At 39.5% G+C, this 16,862-nt stretch overlaps 1 protein-coding gene across 2 annotated transcripts; it reads left to right on the plus strand.

Annotated features, from left to right (window-relative positions):
• The first annotated feature begins 571 nt into the window (after positions 1 to 571).
• On the plus strand, positions 572 to 6,367 carry LOC145452401 (beta-1,3-N-acetylglucosaminyltransferase lunatic fringe-like). Of its 2 annotated transcripts, XM_080330592.1 has the most exons (8): positions 574 to 984; positions 1,815 to 1,863; positions 1,922 to 1,964; positions 2,559 to 2,618; positions 2,930 to 3,053; positions 4,439 to 4,539; positions 4,604 to 4,769; positions 6,022 to 6,367. In XM_080330592.1, exons 1-8 carry the CDS (start codon positions 688 to 690, stop codon positions 6,175 to 6,177), a joined length of 996 nt encoding a protein of 331 aa, XP_080186718.1. In that variant the 5' UTR covers positions 574 to 687; the 3' UTR covers positions 6,178 to 6,367. The 2 variants fall into 2 exon arrangements, with proteins under 2 accessions (XP_080186719.1, XP_080186718.1); XM_080330593.1 differs by lacking the exon at positions 2,559 to 2,618 and having other exon boundaries at positions 572 to 984.
• The last annotated feature ends 10,495 nt before the right edge of the window (positions 6,368 to 16,862 follow it).

The following is a 16,862-nucleotide window of genomic DNA, read 5'->3' on the forward strand; positions in this document are numbered from 1 at the left end:
CAGTAACATGAATTATTCCACGTCATAAAAAAAGAAACATTATGGAAAATTTTCATCCACATCCCCCGTTTTTCATCCGCACTGCTAGATTTTTCATCAACACTCCACAGTTTTCCCGAGCATCGCCCAAGAGACGCCCGTTCTGATTGCGTTGGTTGAAAAAGAAAATCCTGGAGTAGGAAATAGTAGGAAATCATACATAAAAACACGCACCTATTAGCCGGCTGATTATTATTATTATTATTGGTGCTAAATTTGTAGCTTGGATCCGTGCGACACTAAATTCTAATACAACCTCACGTCGTGTTACTTGACTAGGCTCTGTAAATGAATGGATGATAGCGATCAGTTTACATGCATATAAGATTATTATTGTTGTAATTTCGCATTTTCAGTAGCGCGACATCAATTCAGGTTTCGGAGACATATGGTTGTCGTTATAGTTGCAATTTCCTGCATGTGGGTAGTGTGAATATAAATAGATTGTCAACGCAGGATGTTGTGCCATGATGACATGTTTTTTCTTTCTTTTTAAGCGTGGTATTGTTGCAAAGGTAAAGCTAAACAGCTTCTCTCTCTCGCTGCGATGATAATAAAGGCGGAAGAGAGAAGCGAAACTCCAACGCACATATGTCGAGACGCATGGCGATGTGCAAGGAGCTTTCTTCGTCTACTCTACCGGAATAAATGAAATGTCTTTTGGTAATGGTTGTTTCGCACAAATTACCTCGGATACTGTTGATGATATTGGCGTGGTCAGGACTCACCACAACCACGTTCTATCTTTGGCGTAATGGTGTATCGGTACAGTGTGAGCTGGGAAAGAACGAGTACGCGAATATCGACCGTCTGACTACTTCAGCAGTTCGCAATATAACCTTTGGGCTGGACGATATTTTTATAAGCGTGAAAACGAGTGGAAAATTTCATGCATCACGCTTACAAGTCATACTCAAGACTTGGTGGAATAACTGTCGCAATCAGGTGAGTCCGGAATTTCTCAATTTACTTGATTAATATTATTGATTACCGCGGGGTATTTGATTGAAAGGCACTCCCAGTCGTTTCGACAGCTTCCTGTATGCACATTTGATCGGAACCTTGTGGTATTTTGATATAAACTAGCACAACGTACATTGATGGTGAATTTTCCATAGTTGCAAATTAAGCATATAGAAAAACTAGTACGGTATATGGAAAAATATATTCCACTTTCTATTTCGACCAATATAATGTCTATAGTCGTACGGTTCGTTGAATTCGTCATGTTTTCATCGGTGTGGTCTGGTGTTACGTCGGTGAAAAACGATCCCTAGCAGACTAATCGGAACAATGTGTCGACATAGTCTGTATTGTTTCGTGTTTCGTAATCCAATCGACGCTGCCTTGATTAAAAGTGTTTTCGCTGAACAAACGCGTCGAGTCCGCTGCAAGCGATCGAAAATGATTCCGCTAGTCACCTGCCATCCAGGAAACTGGCTATAGTAGACATCGCGGTAATCCATGTAATGGACACGCGTTTGGGTCTCGCTTGTATTTACATTTGGATCATTAAGGCAATAGTCTGATGGATTATTCATGACAACAGAATACCGCTTCAGTTTGAGATCTCGACTGCAATTGCAAAATTTTCCTGTCTTCAACATACCCTCGTTTTACACACAGACGTAACATATACTTATCAAGTTATCACCACAAATTGTACGTATTGTTATGCGCAATAGCGATGATCCCATTAATGAGAACATACATCTGCAAATATTACGTAGAATATAACATATTTCGCGGCCATCACGATGGCTTTGATTTTTTAGACCACATTTTTCTCGGACGAGGACGATTCAAACCTTATGAATACCTCTGGTAATCTAGCATAAGGTTTCTTCTTTTTCATTGACTTGATATAGTGATTGTTTTCTAGGTGCGCGGATTCTGAATACTAACTGCGGTAACTCACACTTCAGGTTTGTTGCCTAGGCCTATATCATATGCAATTGGACTATAGGTCACTATAGGAGACGTCTACGATCAATCCACCATGAGAGAGGCTATCGAAGTCATGACAATATAAATACATTATCGACATGAAATATTGTATATTATAATATGTTACCATGCATTTTATTCGCATTACTTGCATTTCTATATATTAACGAGACCTCGGATTGTGCGAAACAATATGCCATGAATATTATTGTCTAAAGGTGATCTCACTGGATCTAAATGACAAAAAATATGGTTTTACCCTACAATTGCCTGTAAGCTTTACAAGTCAATGATCCCGGATCATTTCCTAATGGCTTTCACATTCGATACTTTCATAATTCCAATAACTTATTTATTGCTGCAATTGCAATGTAAACGTAGGAAATGCGATATTACCGCTGTATGAAGCCGACTGTAATGAGCTTGAGCAAGGAGCATACTGTACTACTGTAGTCAGTATGCACATTGCACAATTGTCAATATCGCTCCCTAAGCAGTTTTGTATCTTTTATGCGAATCAGTAGTACATGCCATGATATAGTATTCAAACAATACATGTATTTTATATGCAGGACTCATCTATGCTGCAAAATGGGATTTGAGTACGACTACTTCATGAATACTGGGAAAAAGTTAGTGCTTCTACAAACTCAATTTCATCACATCATAGGCCTACGTAACTTCCGACTGAGCTATATACCAGATGGAGACCAATCAATCAGTCAGAGGGATTATTATTAACCCTTTTATCAGTTGTAAATACCACAAGATCAAGGTGTGTTAACGAATACTTGCGCCTCCGAGACATTAATAATAATCCGTATATAACCTGTAAAATGCACGAAATTGAACTATCATATCTGTTAATCATTCCAAAATTCATAGTTCCCTTAAAGCTATTTTTACGGTATATCCATGGTTTGGGAATGACATTGTATTTTAGGTGGTGGTGCCATTTCGATGATGACAATTACGTGAATGCAAAGAGATTAGTGAAAGTCCTTAGCGGATACGACTCTAACAAGGATCATTATATCGGTCGGCCGAGCCTTTCCTACCCTATTTCAGTAAGTATTACGCTTTTCATGATTCAATCAGATAAAACTTATTTGCGTATAGAGCCGTAGCTCTAGCATGCGATGTCACAGGTTTGGCCTTCTATGCGTTACATTACTATATGTCAATTAAAGTATACTAACTATCCAGATGAGGGTAAACTGTGACTCGTGAGCGACCGTTGTGTGGCCCGTGTGGACAATTCTGACTTGCTGTTTCTTATGAAAATTTCCAGTTTGTATTCAACTTTCGTTACGTCAAGCTCACCTATGGGGCTATGGCAGAATTTATGGTATATGGTTGCGAACTGAGTTTTTCTTTGCCAGTGCTAGTTCGTAAACTCATAATACGAACTTCATGCCAGTCAGAGATGAGCGATTCTGATCCAAATTTCCGCTTCAAATCCAGGTACCAATCCAATTTCTGAACGCTATTGATCACGGAATCTTACGAAATTACGTATCGATTTAAAATACCGAAATTGTGTCCATCGACGCTGTTTGGTATCTAAACTATGAAACAGAAGGTATATTAGCCACGATTTGATATAGGCCTACGCATGATTCTAAAATCGGGCGAACAGAGAAAAGGGGTGTTATGAGTTGATATCTTTATAAGAGAGGCGACCATAAATGAATTTTTTACTGGAATCAAATTGACTCAATTGAATACTATATTTTTATTGAAATGAACCTTAATATTTTTGGCTGGCACTCGTCGGGGGTAATCGTCAGCAACTAGTAGAGAATTTATAAGATTGTTGATCTACAATGTCCTTTCCAATTCTATACTAGTTGCTGACGATTACCCTTGACGAGTGTCACACGAAAATATTAGGCTTCATATCAATATGAATACACTATAAAATTGTATGTTGAAGTTCTGCACCTCCAAGGGAATCAATTCAGTATTCGATAGCAGACGATATTCTGAGATTTCATCAAATATCGATTTTAGATATATAGTTATATCGGCGGAGTTTTAAATTAATAATTCCTGCGTGGTTTTTCTACGGAAACAGAGTTGGTCAAAGTATAGTCATCGTCAGTAGCCTACTCAAGTAGAAGCAGAAGTCGCGATTTTAAAATAAGTAGAAAAGTAAGTGTACTATGATTAGCTTTTCCTAAAAAATCGAAAACCAGTAAGAAGAAATATTCTACAATATTCCATACTTCAGTAAGTATTGCAAGTAGGCAAATCTACTTGGAAAACTCCGAAAAGTAGAAGTACTTCGTTACTGAACGCGTCTGTACAGAAATAACAGCGTGTCAGTAAATATATCGTGAATCAATGAGCTTAAAATGATATCAACAAGCACCGATAATATCATTAAAACTGTTTTATATAGGTTTAAGGTTAAGCGTAAAAGAATATACCCTTAATTATTTACTTTTAGACTACGTATATCGGACGGATGGTGTCTTTTTGGTTCGCGACTGGCGGGGCTGGTATTTGCATTTCAAAGTCCTTAGCAGTTAAAATGAGTAAATGGTCAAGGTACGAACTTTTATAGACAATCCCAGAAATTAGCAACGGGATTACATGCAATGCCTTTTTCAAGGAACGGACGTTTCCGACATAGCTGCAATTCTATCAAATTACCTGACGATTGCACGCTGGGTTTCATCATAAATAACCGACTCGGGGTCAACCTAACAGTGAGAGAGGATTTTAACTCGCATTTACAATCACTGAAAAGGATACGAATTGATGAAATTGCGTCACAGGTAACCTATGTACCTTGTGCACTTGCACAGATCACTAGACGTGGGGATGTGGAGCCTCGTTAACTTTTCTCTTGATGAAGTCACAGTCACGGTGTAAATACATGGGTGGAAAATACGTGTATTTCTCCGATTTGCATCATAGCGTGCGGTGTGAATCAGGTCACTGGCACATTCAGGGGGGAAATAGTGCCTTCACACCCATTGTGTGGGTGAAAAATGAGTCAAATACACTAATCCTCATGGAGTTATATCCCAGGGGTGTAGTGGTTCTGTTCATGTGTACCATGGGATTTCCACGAGACAAAAAACAGAATCCACAACACCCTATGGTATATATCTCCATTACAACCTTCGCTGGGGTGAATTTCGGCTAAATACACGATTTTCGTTGTTAAGTCAGAGACATTTTGTAACACTCTTTGGAGTCAGTGTTGGGGAACACATACTGCCAACGGAGTCGGAGTTTGTGAAAATGATCTGACTCCGACTCCAACTACCCTGGAATCATCAAATGTTGTTCCCAGATGTTTAAAAAGGTGTCGTTGCGGTTAGAGAAGTTCGTAAGTTTTTCTCGTAGGCGGACCTCCACAAAATAAATATCTGTCCGTTGAAATTATGAATGAAACAAAAGCAGGCCACTACTATGCTTCGACTCAAGCAGGTGCTGTAAGACTCTTTTCAGAATTTTCAGCACTGAAGTTAATGTAATCTGATCTCAGATCATCGACGAACGGTCTCGGGCAGAGGCAATCTTGTTCCATACAAATATAAATAAACTGAATAAAATTAGAATTATTTTATACACTTGTGTCTGTTTTTTATATTGATTGAAATTGAGTTGGATGTTAATACGAGTATGCCTACTGAAGTAATATTGAGCACAAAAATTAGTGATTGAAAATAAAGGAGTATGTTTTTAATAGAATACTGCAATATCCAATATGCTATATTGGGAATTAACAATTCAAACAGAATTAGATCGATTCACTTTGTAATAATAATATTTACAAAAACTATATGTAATAAACGAATTATTTCTGAGTATATTGGAGTCGTAGTCATAGTTCTATGAAGTAAATATTAGGAGTCGGTGAGTTTAATGTTTCGGGAGTAGGAACCCATGCTCGGAATTTGAGTCGGTCGTAAAGAGAACCAACTCCACAGCCCTGGGCCAATTTAATTAGGTTACTCAATTGGTATCCTGTTACTGTATGACGTCACGAAACATCCACGACCTTCTGTAACTTTACAGGTAACGTTGAGTCATTCCGCTGACCAGGGATACTTGAATGTGTTGAACATGCAAAATGTTGCTGCCTTTTCAATCTCACAAGACCCCACTAGATTTTTATCATTGCACTGTCACTTGCACCCGGAAATCCATTGGTGCCCGAGCAAAAGAACCTGAGTATATGCTGAGAATTTATCGATTGGGTCTAGGAATAGACCAGTCAACACCGGAAGAAAAACTGGAATCTCATCAAAAGAAATCGCCGATGGCAGCGATCGTATGCAATAATTTAATGTCTGGTCCGAATATTTGATACTTCTACTGTGATTTTTTTATCCGCAATATACTTCAAGATCGGTATATCCGATGTTTGTGTCTGTTACAGTGTCCACAGTTCATAATATCAGGGTAAGTTATAGATCTTTAAATCTGAAGAGCTTCTTGGAGGTACAGAACTTCAATATACAATTAAATAGTATATTCGTATTGAAATGAACCCGAATATTTTCGGCTGACACTCGTCAGGGGTAATCGTCAGCAACTAGTAGAGAATTGGAAAGAACATTGTATATCAACAATCGTATCACAAAATATGACGTCACCAGCATGAAATTTCGAATGAGAGAGCGTTCAATGTACTATTTTTAGGTGATACACGAACTCCTTTTGTTGACAGAGTTTTGGTTGGTGTATTTTGATAAAAGTTGATTCCAAGGCACACAAATGGAATTGTGAACGGCCTCGACCTACGATTCGAAATCGGTGGTCTCGATAATTATTCGCACAAATCGGATTATCCAACAGATGTTTGCCGATGGCAGAATTAATGGCTTTTGATCGATCAGCATCTTAAGTGGATGAGTTAAATCTGTAGACCTAAAACAGGAGCAATATTATAGGACCGTTCTCATTTCATTGCAGATCGAAGAGTACCATCCAGACATGGGGTGATTACTTTCTGAATGTAATCGATTGCGATTACGATTACTTCGGAATCACGCGATTACGATTACAGCAAAATCAGGAAGTAGTCGATTACGATTACATTGGAAAAGTAATCACGATTACTCACGATTACATTTGTTTTGCTTTTTAGGACTATAATCTTAAATGATATATTGGAAGACAATACCAGGATTGCGATGAAAAGGCTTAATGAGATATCAACTCTCTTCATGCATCGTGCGTCATTTGCCTATTACGTCATAATATACCAATCGCCCAACTTTATAGTGGATGATTTATCGCATCCAACGATTTGCATTATTGCCAGGTCTTTACCTGCCGCACCCCAAATTCCTTAATAGGGTGGGGAGCGTGCTCGAAGGGGACTCAAAAGTATTTGGTAAACCAACATAAATTTTAGAGTATTTTCGAGAATTAATTAATTCTTGAAAATGTTCTTCGAGCCTTGCGATTCAAATGTCTCTATCCAAATGAGAAATTTGAAAGTTGAAGCTAGTTTCATATGAGCAGCAGTTGAACATGGGTCGGCCGACCCCAAGGAACATACGAACGCAGTCGCTCGGGGCATTGCTTGTCTTCGCCCGCACGCGGCGGCTCAACGGGAATCTATAGTTAATATTCCCGAGTCTCGACTCGGAGATTGGCGCTTCGGCGCGCACTGCAGCAACGCAACTGAGCCCAGAGAAGCTGGTGTGAGTCCCGGCGAGTGAGCGTTTTCTGTTCTTGGTAAGGGGCGGAAACCCGGCCCAGTGCTCTGTTTGTCTTACTCTAAGTGAAGAAATCCAACTGAACACGGATAAACGGCGGGAGTAAGCGGCAACCCGTTGGTCGTCGCAATAATCAGTACACACTACACAAGAAGTAGCTTGTTGTTTCAAAACGGTTGGTGACCCCTGCTCCAGTAGATAGCTGGGTTTGAAATGCATACCTCTTCCCCTCAAGAAAAAACAAACATAGGCTATTTTATGGGAGCAGGCATTTTGGAGCCGGTCATTACCGCGCCACGATCCCACAACACACCAAAAGACATATGCAGTTTCGGCCAACACGCAACTCCACGGGATATACCTTGGCCGAAACTTAGGGTATTCGTCCATTGTCACTAGCCGCACTGGGTGGGCGTGACTAATAACTCCTGTCCTTCCAATCTGGGCCCACAATGCAAATGCCACCCGGCGCATCCACAAAGGAATAAAGCCATGACAACTTGTGTGTGCGTCTCACAAAAGATATTGTTTTAGTCTGCTACGTTTGGGCGAGTACAATATCTTTTGATTATGCAACAGACTGGACGTCGCGAATTAACAACATACTATAAAGTAATTATAACAACATACCAGATGCTATGATTATGAATTACGTGCCCCAGCTCTACAGTTAAATCTGACACTCGGGGCTCAGAGAGGTTATAAATGAATAGTAATATAATGCAATTACCAATATTATTGACGAAATTCAGTTTTGAAAATTGACCAACGATTGGACAGGGGACGAATTGCTGTTTTGGCTGAATTGCTGATTCTAGCTACAACCCACGCTAACATGTCAGGCTATATAAGCGGATGGTTATGGCGGCAGGTCCAAATGCTAAGTAACGGACTGTGAAATAACGATTGACGCCCGTTTCAAGTAGTTATATGAGAATAAGATATAGTGAACATAAAAATTCTGCCTTCAACTTAATACATATACTGCGAGCTGCTGTTACGAGAAACGGCTAAGCACGGCTCGGTTATGATGTATATCAGCAGCTGTTTATTTGTAATGCTTCGTTGTGGAAGCTGCAATGTTTTATTCAACGAGTAAAAAATTACGGATCTTCGTCAGGTGCACGTGCGTAGTGCGTACGTAGGTCACCTGCTTGTCAAGCAGCAACGGTAAACTGCGTTTAACTGAGCACAACCAAACATCAATACATAAGGTAATATTTGAAACTATAGGCAGAGTGGTGATCAATATCCTGCTGCGAGGTAGGGGCTTCTGTAGTGTATTGATAACCTGATATACAACACGGGGGGTGTTCTTACAATCACACTAAAATGTCCATGTCCATCGCATGTTTGTTTACGATGTGTGGATACTTCTTACGCAATGACGAGCGGAGCTAATACTTCTGACGTAATAATGAGTCAGTGGCGTTTGAAAACAGACGTTGTGCTATCGCTAACGTGGTATATTATCTCATTCTTGTTCACGAATATTCAGTTTATGTCAGTCCTTGTACCAACAAAAAGTAATCGTTCTTTCACAAAAAAATCGATTAGATATGGGAAGTAGTCGATTACGATTACGATTACTTCGGATTTTTTTCGAATGTAATCGATTGCGATTACGATTACTTCAAAATGCTGTAATCGTCGTAATCGATTACGATTACTAATCGCGATTACTCCATGTCTGCTACCATCTGAAACATAAGCTACTGTATTCAAATAAATGCCGGGTTTCATTGAATATCCTTGTCATATCTAAAAAGTAAACACTGCGCGAGATCGATGTAATTGGAAAAATACATCCTTCCAAATTTGAGTAGGCTACTATATATTTAACATGTCATACAGCAGTGGTCGGGAACCTATGGCTCCCGAGTCATATATGGCTCTGACACATTTTTAATTTTGTACTTAATTTAGCAATATTGCAGCAACTTGATAGTAGATTTTCATAACGGTCCGAATAAATATTTTAGTGACAGCATAAATTTATGTCTTTGAGAGGTCAAGGCAGTGGGGTAACCAGGGTTAGGGACTCGACCCCCTGAAAATACTGAAATTTAAGTTGCTGTCGTGCCGGCAACTAACACCACTGACAACTTCGATCTAACCGCCATTGCTCCTCGAAATCTTGGATTGCATGATACCTTGACATGGCGACGCTTGTAGGACAATGCAGTTCAAATACACATTTTCTTCCTGATCTACGTCGATAAATAAACATCTTGAAAGTGACATTAACAATTACAAATTGAAATTAAAAACAACGCATAGCTAAGTTCTGGATTGGTACCGTAAGTAGCTTTCTAGAGCCGCCGAAAAATTAAGTTGCGTAGAGTTATGTGACGCCGAATACTTTAAAAGTCGATCAATATTAAGATTTTCGGAATCAGAGCGACAATCTCATTTGAATCATATCAGTGATAATAAATTCCAAGGTGTTTACAATGAGTTGTGCCGGTCTGTGCCTCATTTGTGCCTTAGCTTTCCTTTCGCGCCTTATTTTCGAACGATAAATATGAAAATTCTATGATTTTGGGAATAGAAATGTTTAAAATCTAATCATTCATAAACATCTATAAAACGTACCAATAAATCATTGAAGGTTTCACAATTTCCCCTCGCTCATCCCTGACGACATGTGAGGCACTGCCTCATTTCCTTTCCTAACCCAACGTCACTGATGTATCACACCCTGCAGTGGATACTGGGTATGCTGCTGTGGTGACTATGTTTGGCTCCCTCTACGCATGTGGGCACAAAACATGGTGCACACTACGAGTCCCATAGAATAGTGCTACCAAAACGTCACGAATTTTTCATTGGGACGTAACAGTTGATTGACATATATGGATCTTTCAGAGTTACAATTGGAAATATCGGGTCAATATGGCTCTTCGGTCGAGAAAGGTTCCCGACCCTGTCATACAAAATGCAATAATACGAGTTACAAATATTGGATGAATGGATGTAGAGCCAAGACTTAACGTTATAGCAAGTATGGCCACTAAACTTGACTAAAATCTGGTCTATATTATATTAGGGTTACCATACGTCATCTTCTAAGAGCATTTGCCCTCTTTTTTTTGAAAGCGTCCTCGGAGGACACCCTTTTGTCCTCTTTTTTGAGAATTTTGGTCAAATTCGCGGCCAAAGTCGACTGAAATGCCGTAAATCAGCACCGAAGTACCTACCGGCGGGTATTTCGGGAGCTGAGCCGGAAAGTTGACCTATTTTTAGACAACCGACCACGAGGTGGGAAAAATTTACCATATTTTCAGAATCCTCCACCGGATTTGCAAGTCTGAAAATGTATCCTCTTTTCAGAGTTCCATAATATGATAACCCTATATTATATTAGGGTTGCCATACGTCCGGAATTTCCCGGACGTGTCCGGAATTTCACTGTTCAAACTAGCGTCCGGAGGAATTTCTAAAATATGCCAAATGTCCGGAATTTTGAAGACTTGACGTAGGCTCATAATTTTTTCGTAAACCAACATAAAAACATTATTTCAGGGAATATTTATGCTGATGCAAGATATTTTTCTTCGCGCTACGCGCGATTTACTATCACATTTATTGATTTTAATGTCGGGACTACCAACCTCGCAAAACTGTAATAGAATATAGATAAAAACATCCTTCATTTACTGGAATAATCCAAATTGTAATCGCAATTATAGGAGAACGGTATATTCCTAGAGATCGTTAAGGCCGTTTAAATGCTTTATTCAAAGATAGTGGCTCCTCACGTGGGGGTCGTTTGCCTTCATTCTGGGGTTCACGACATATGTTGAACGTAATCAGCTTCCAAAATAGCCCGTGAGTAAGTCTGGGCGAAGGTGCTGAATTCTTGTAGTAATCAGCTCGTAAAGTTTTGATCTGGGCCATGGAACATTTTTTCAAATTCGAAATGGAGTTGCGACCATAAAATGTTGGGAACCACTGGATGTGGGGTGTTTATAAAGCTCCGTGGTGCGCACCAGCGTAAGGATGATAAACCATCTTATCGGTGGGACATGAACACGATTTAACGATGTACAATTACGCTCCCAGTATTTTCGAACTCATTATCCTCCACCAGCTCTACCGCTAACTCTGATCATGTGGGCGGAGAGTAGTAACTATATATAATAGTAATATATGGAACAACCAGTATTATTGACAGAATTTATTCAAAAAATTTAACGACCAGATGCATATAGAAACCAGATTCATTTAGCAAGTTCCCTCCCCCCTAGAAGTTGCATCGATTACCCTATGGTGGACTCAAAATCATTGTTTAATTGGGCGGGAATGGGCTGAAAAATGTGGTTCCGGTCCCGGTTACACAACACACAGCCACATACTCCTGAACCGGATCGTGGCCACCTCTGGTCTATGAGGAATGCTTTGCTAGTGTGACGTCATATTTTGAAATCCGCTAGTGGGCACTAAAGAGTGTCCGGAATTTAGTTCACAGAAATATGGTAACCCTAAAATTCAGGGTTGCCATTGTCATGGATTAAAAAATAAGGACAGTCGAAAAAATAGATTAACAATGAAGAACGTTTTCGTAATACTTTGTATTTATATGAGCCGTGGCATATCACATTCCATACTTTTCGCAAAAAACAACCTGCTCCAGCAACTCCTTGTTATTAGGAGGTAGCCTACTTCATGGATCTCACGACAGCTCAGGTCTATAGGTTACCTTTACTCGGGGCCTTTCGTCAGCCCCCTCCCAAATAAACGTTGGTCCGGGGCCCCCATAGGGTGATAAATCGGTCTTGGGTGATAAACCAAACTTCTTCACCTCGTTCTGATTATAGCCGTCAACCAAGATGGAAAAAAGGCTGTACATCAAGTTTAGACAAAATCATTTTCTGAGCGTATGGAGCAAGAACTCCAGGAACAATACTTGTAGTCTTGGTCCTGGCCGAGGAAAATTTCTTTGCCATGTTGGAATCGGGGAATATAGCTTTGAACGATTGAGATGTGCAATCGTTGTAGAGGAACTACTGTTGGTGTTTGACAGTATGCAATGCCCAGCAGCTGCCTTGCAGTCTGTGATCTTTGGTGCTGATCGACTTGTGGAAAAATTATTCATCGACTCGCTCGAATGAATCATTATGGCATACTTTTTGTATTTTAGGGTATCAATGTGAGTTGAAATAGCGGTCCTTCCTATGGTCTCCAGGTTAATATCACAATCGCAGATATTGCAATGTGCGAGACACTCGCCCTTCAAGCTTCCATTGATACCTTTAAATTCTTTCTCATAACTGTCACGAAAAACGTTTTAACGCCTGCTCATTTTAACTAATCAGATTTAGCCTTATTAGTAGCTAAAACTATATGTGCAATATAATTTATATTAATTTATCAATGATTTACAGCTTTACTACTTTTTAACCCAAGTGTCGACTGCACTGCGCCCTTTTCCAGTACGCAATAAATGATGCCCGCCACCACGGCTTATTCTGCTGTAGACTAGACAGCAGAAACCTGGTGCTTCTGTTTACTGCTAAAATGATGTCCGCTGCGATAGCTTGGTACAGTCGAAACTGCTATACTGCCCTAGCTATCTCACCACCTAGAAGTCAGATCCTGTGGTGTGTACCAGACTTGGACAACTAGAAAATTTTCAGCTTTTCTGAATTAGATTAGAATTAGAATTAGAGCTCCACAGTTTTTTTCAAACTAGATTAGAATTAGAATTAGAGCTGCACAGTTTTTCCAAATTAGATTAGAATTAGAATTAGAGGTACACAGCTTTTTCAAATTAGATTAGAATTAGAATTAGAGCTACTAAGCCTTTTCCAGATTAGATTAGAATTAGAATTAGAACTATACTTAGTTCCCAAAAACTTGGAAATGGAATGAAATTGTATATGGGAAATGAATACAGCAAAATGCAGTTCACATCAAATCACAGTGCGTGGTGCAAAAGGCCGTGAGGCGATAGGCGCCACATATTTTTGTTTAATAAACAACAACAATAGTGCATTCCCATAAACATGAGAATGGTTAACTTCTGTACACCAAGCTTGGCTCGATTTTTGCTATACTTTAATAAAATATTACTTCTTTTATGGTAACCATGGGCATCGCCCATGTTAGTCAGAAGGGCAATGTACTAACGTAAAGTTTTAGAAACTAGAATGCTGTTCGCAGACTACAAGCTACTCTAGCAGGCTATATTCGTCATAATATCTACTATGACTGCACGGTGTAAGTATTGCGATGGCGGCTTGGCACTGGATTTCCCTGCGCAAGCGGGATATTCCTTTTAACTCACTGCAATAGTGCAATATGCCTCGAACAAAGAGGCATTTTCAGGAAAACAATAATTAGATTAGAACTAGAATTAGAGAATACGGACATTTCACAAATTAGATTAGAATTAGAATTAAAGCATACGAACATTTCACAAATTAGATTAGAATTAGAGCATGGAAGCATTTCACAAATTAGATTAGAATTAGATTACTGGCATTTCGCTCTAATTTAGTGAAATTAGACAACTAGAATTATCTAGTTGTCCAAGTCTGGTGTGTACGCCACAGGCGAGCTCCTTTCATTTATGATGTCATAAAATCTCGACGCAAAAGCATAATTTTAGAATATTATGCCACACAGATATACCAGAGGAAAATGATCGAAGTTCTGTAGTTGTTGAAAATAAGACAAAATAAGGACCCATGTCGAAAAGAAGGACATTTCTTAGAAATAAGGACAGTTAAGTTTTCGAAGACGTGGCCTTTGAAAATAAGGACAAATCTTAGAAATAAGGACGGTATGGCAACCCTGCCTATATTATATATGCAAATGTTAAATTACGTTTGGCGTTACGCGACAGTGGTTGATCTTTTCAGGCTTCAAGTGGGGTCAGGCTGTGACAATTTTCATGAATATGAATTAATATTCATAACGCGATTACGTGCTAATTGATATATTCTTTCTTGAGATCAAATAGGATATATATATAAAAAATCAAATTCCTTGTTGCCTTTCGGTACATCAGCTTGACATTTGGTTGGGCCAGGGTTGTAATGACTCGACTCGAGTCACGATTTTTTGGTGACTCGACTTGTACTCGAGTCGTTGTGCGTGACTCGAACCAAGTCATTTGACTCGAGACTAGGACGGCCAAGACATACATTTCAATGTAACTTATTGAAGAATAGTAAAGTCACCACACTATTCGTATTTCGTCTATCAGTCCTGATACTTGAAAATAGGGCTATAAACTGTTAGGACTGAGGAAATTACGATTTACGAATGCGAGTCATTCTATATCACTAGAGAAGAGTTGAAAAAGTGGGTTGAACCGGATTGAACTCAAAACTCAACAGTGCACACAACACTATGACTCGGGGTCGAGCCTCTACTCACTGACTTGGACTCGGGCTTGACTCGGTGGTGAATTTAAAATGACTAGACTTGACTCGAGGGGCAGCTATAAAAGTGAGATTGACTTGTGACTCGAACCTTGTGACTTCGTTGCAACCTTGGGTTGGGCGAACATCAAGTAGGGTATAAATTTTTTTTTGACTTGTGATAATTATACGAAGCAACATGCGTCATCATTTAATGTGCAATGCAGAATGTAGAATAATGCAATGCAATCGTCGGTGGAATTAATATTCATCTGCTCAAAGCACACAATGTACATTGTACAGTGCGATACACACGACAAACAGCGATGTATTGAACAGATAGAATAATGTTGAAACCACCAAGTGAGGTTTCGCAATCGACTATCCACCTCGGCCTAATGCAGGCAGTGTTTGAGCTTGATCTTTCGGCTGTCTACTACATCATCATCATCATCAGCTCTTCCCTGAGTAAGAACGGCGACGAAGGCGAGGAGTAGTCCAGCTAATCCTTCGATACGTGTTACTGTCGAAACTTTAACCGGATTAACATATATTATATAAAGCCTATATGTTTAATGGGAATTTCCTGATCAATATGGAATCTGCCCCTAACCGTAAGTAAATTGAATGAGACATTTTTCGATTCACGAGGTTATGGTGAAACTTCGGCAATGCTATTTTAAAACGCAAGGAGTTTTTGAAAATATTTTCTAAAATTGGCTCTTGTGTTTTTAACAAAATACACTCTATCATCGATCGCTAGTGGCTACTCAAGTAGAATACTGTAATATTTCCTGGTAGAGTCGGGATAGTTGTCGATATTGACAAAGTAGGTACGCCCTACTAACAGTAAGAGCAGAGCAAGAGCACTAGCTCCCAGAGATGGCCACAGTCCGGTTCAGGAGCCGGAGCAGGATTTTGATGAATTTTACTGTGGCCGGATCGGAGCCGGATTCTGAAAATGCCATATGAGCCGGATTTGAACAGGATCTGATATTCATAGCAAATATTGGGTAATAAAGGTTCAAGATATCTTATATTCAATGAAATAATCCGCTTCGATATTATTTTCATAGTTAAATGCATTCATTGCTATGGATCAAGCCCAGGCTGGTTCCGACAATAAATGACAACGTTGAAACCGCTGATAGCGGTCCCGTCGTTGAAATGCGTAAGCAACATAAGTAAAGTTTCTGCAGTGATGAGATTACTGACTGCTGGATGAGATGAGGACGAAGGCAGGTTCCAGCAAGCGTGCTGCAGAAGTGTTTATTTTCGAATTCAGTTGTTCCTCAGATATTGATTCTTATGCTTACTGTTCATCAGCCATTAGGGTACTTGATATCAGTTGTCAGGATGACAGAAAAGCGGGGTGTCGGTGCTGTTGCAGCAGTAACTGGTGGTTCTGATTTCTGATGTCATTTGGAATGATTGTGTAGTGTGATAATGTATGAATATATGCTGGCATGGTCAATTGGTCATTTTTATGATTTCGGAAACACTAGAACTGAAGTACCACCGGTACTCTCTGATTGATTGTGCACATCATCATGCTGATTATATAATATTATATATTTCCTATTCATTGCTGCTCATAATCATTTTGATTGATTCATCCATTTTGTTTGATACATGTCTGTTCTGTGACTATGCCACTTCTTGTGAAAATTTAGTTCCATTCTTCAGTAGTACTATTGGCCTGGTTGTCTTGGTCACGTCACAATGCACAATATCTGATTTTGTTGTTGGCATCATGGCATGCCTGGGTTACTATGTTTACCCTCTCCGTAAAGCAACTAATATTGCTTTCTCTGTTCTA

Source organism: Botryllus schlosseri, chromosome 12 (assembly GCF_051294905.1).
Source record: "Botryllus schlosseri isolate E-star chromosome 12, Bs_hap1, whole genome shotgun sequence".
NCBI classification, from domain to species: Eukaryota; Metazoa; Chordata; class Ascidiacea; order Stolidobranchia; family Styelidae; genus Botryllus; species Botryllus schlosseri.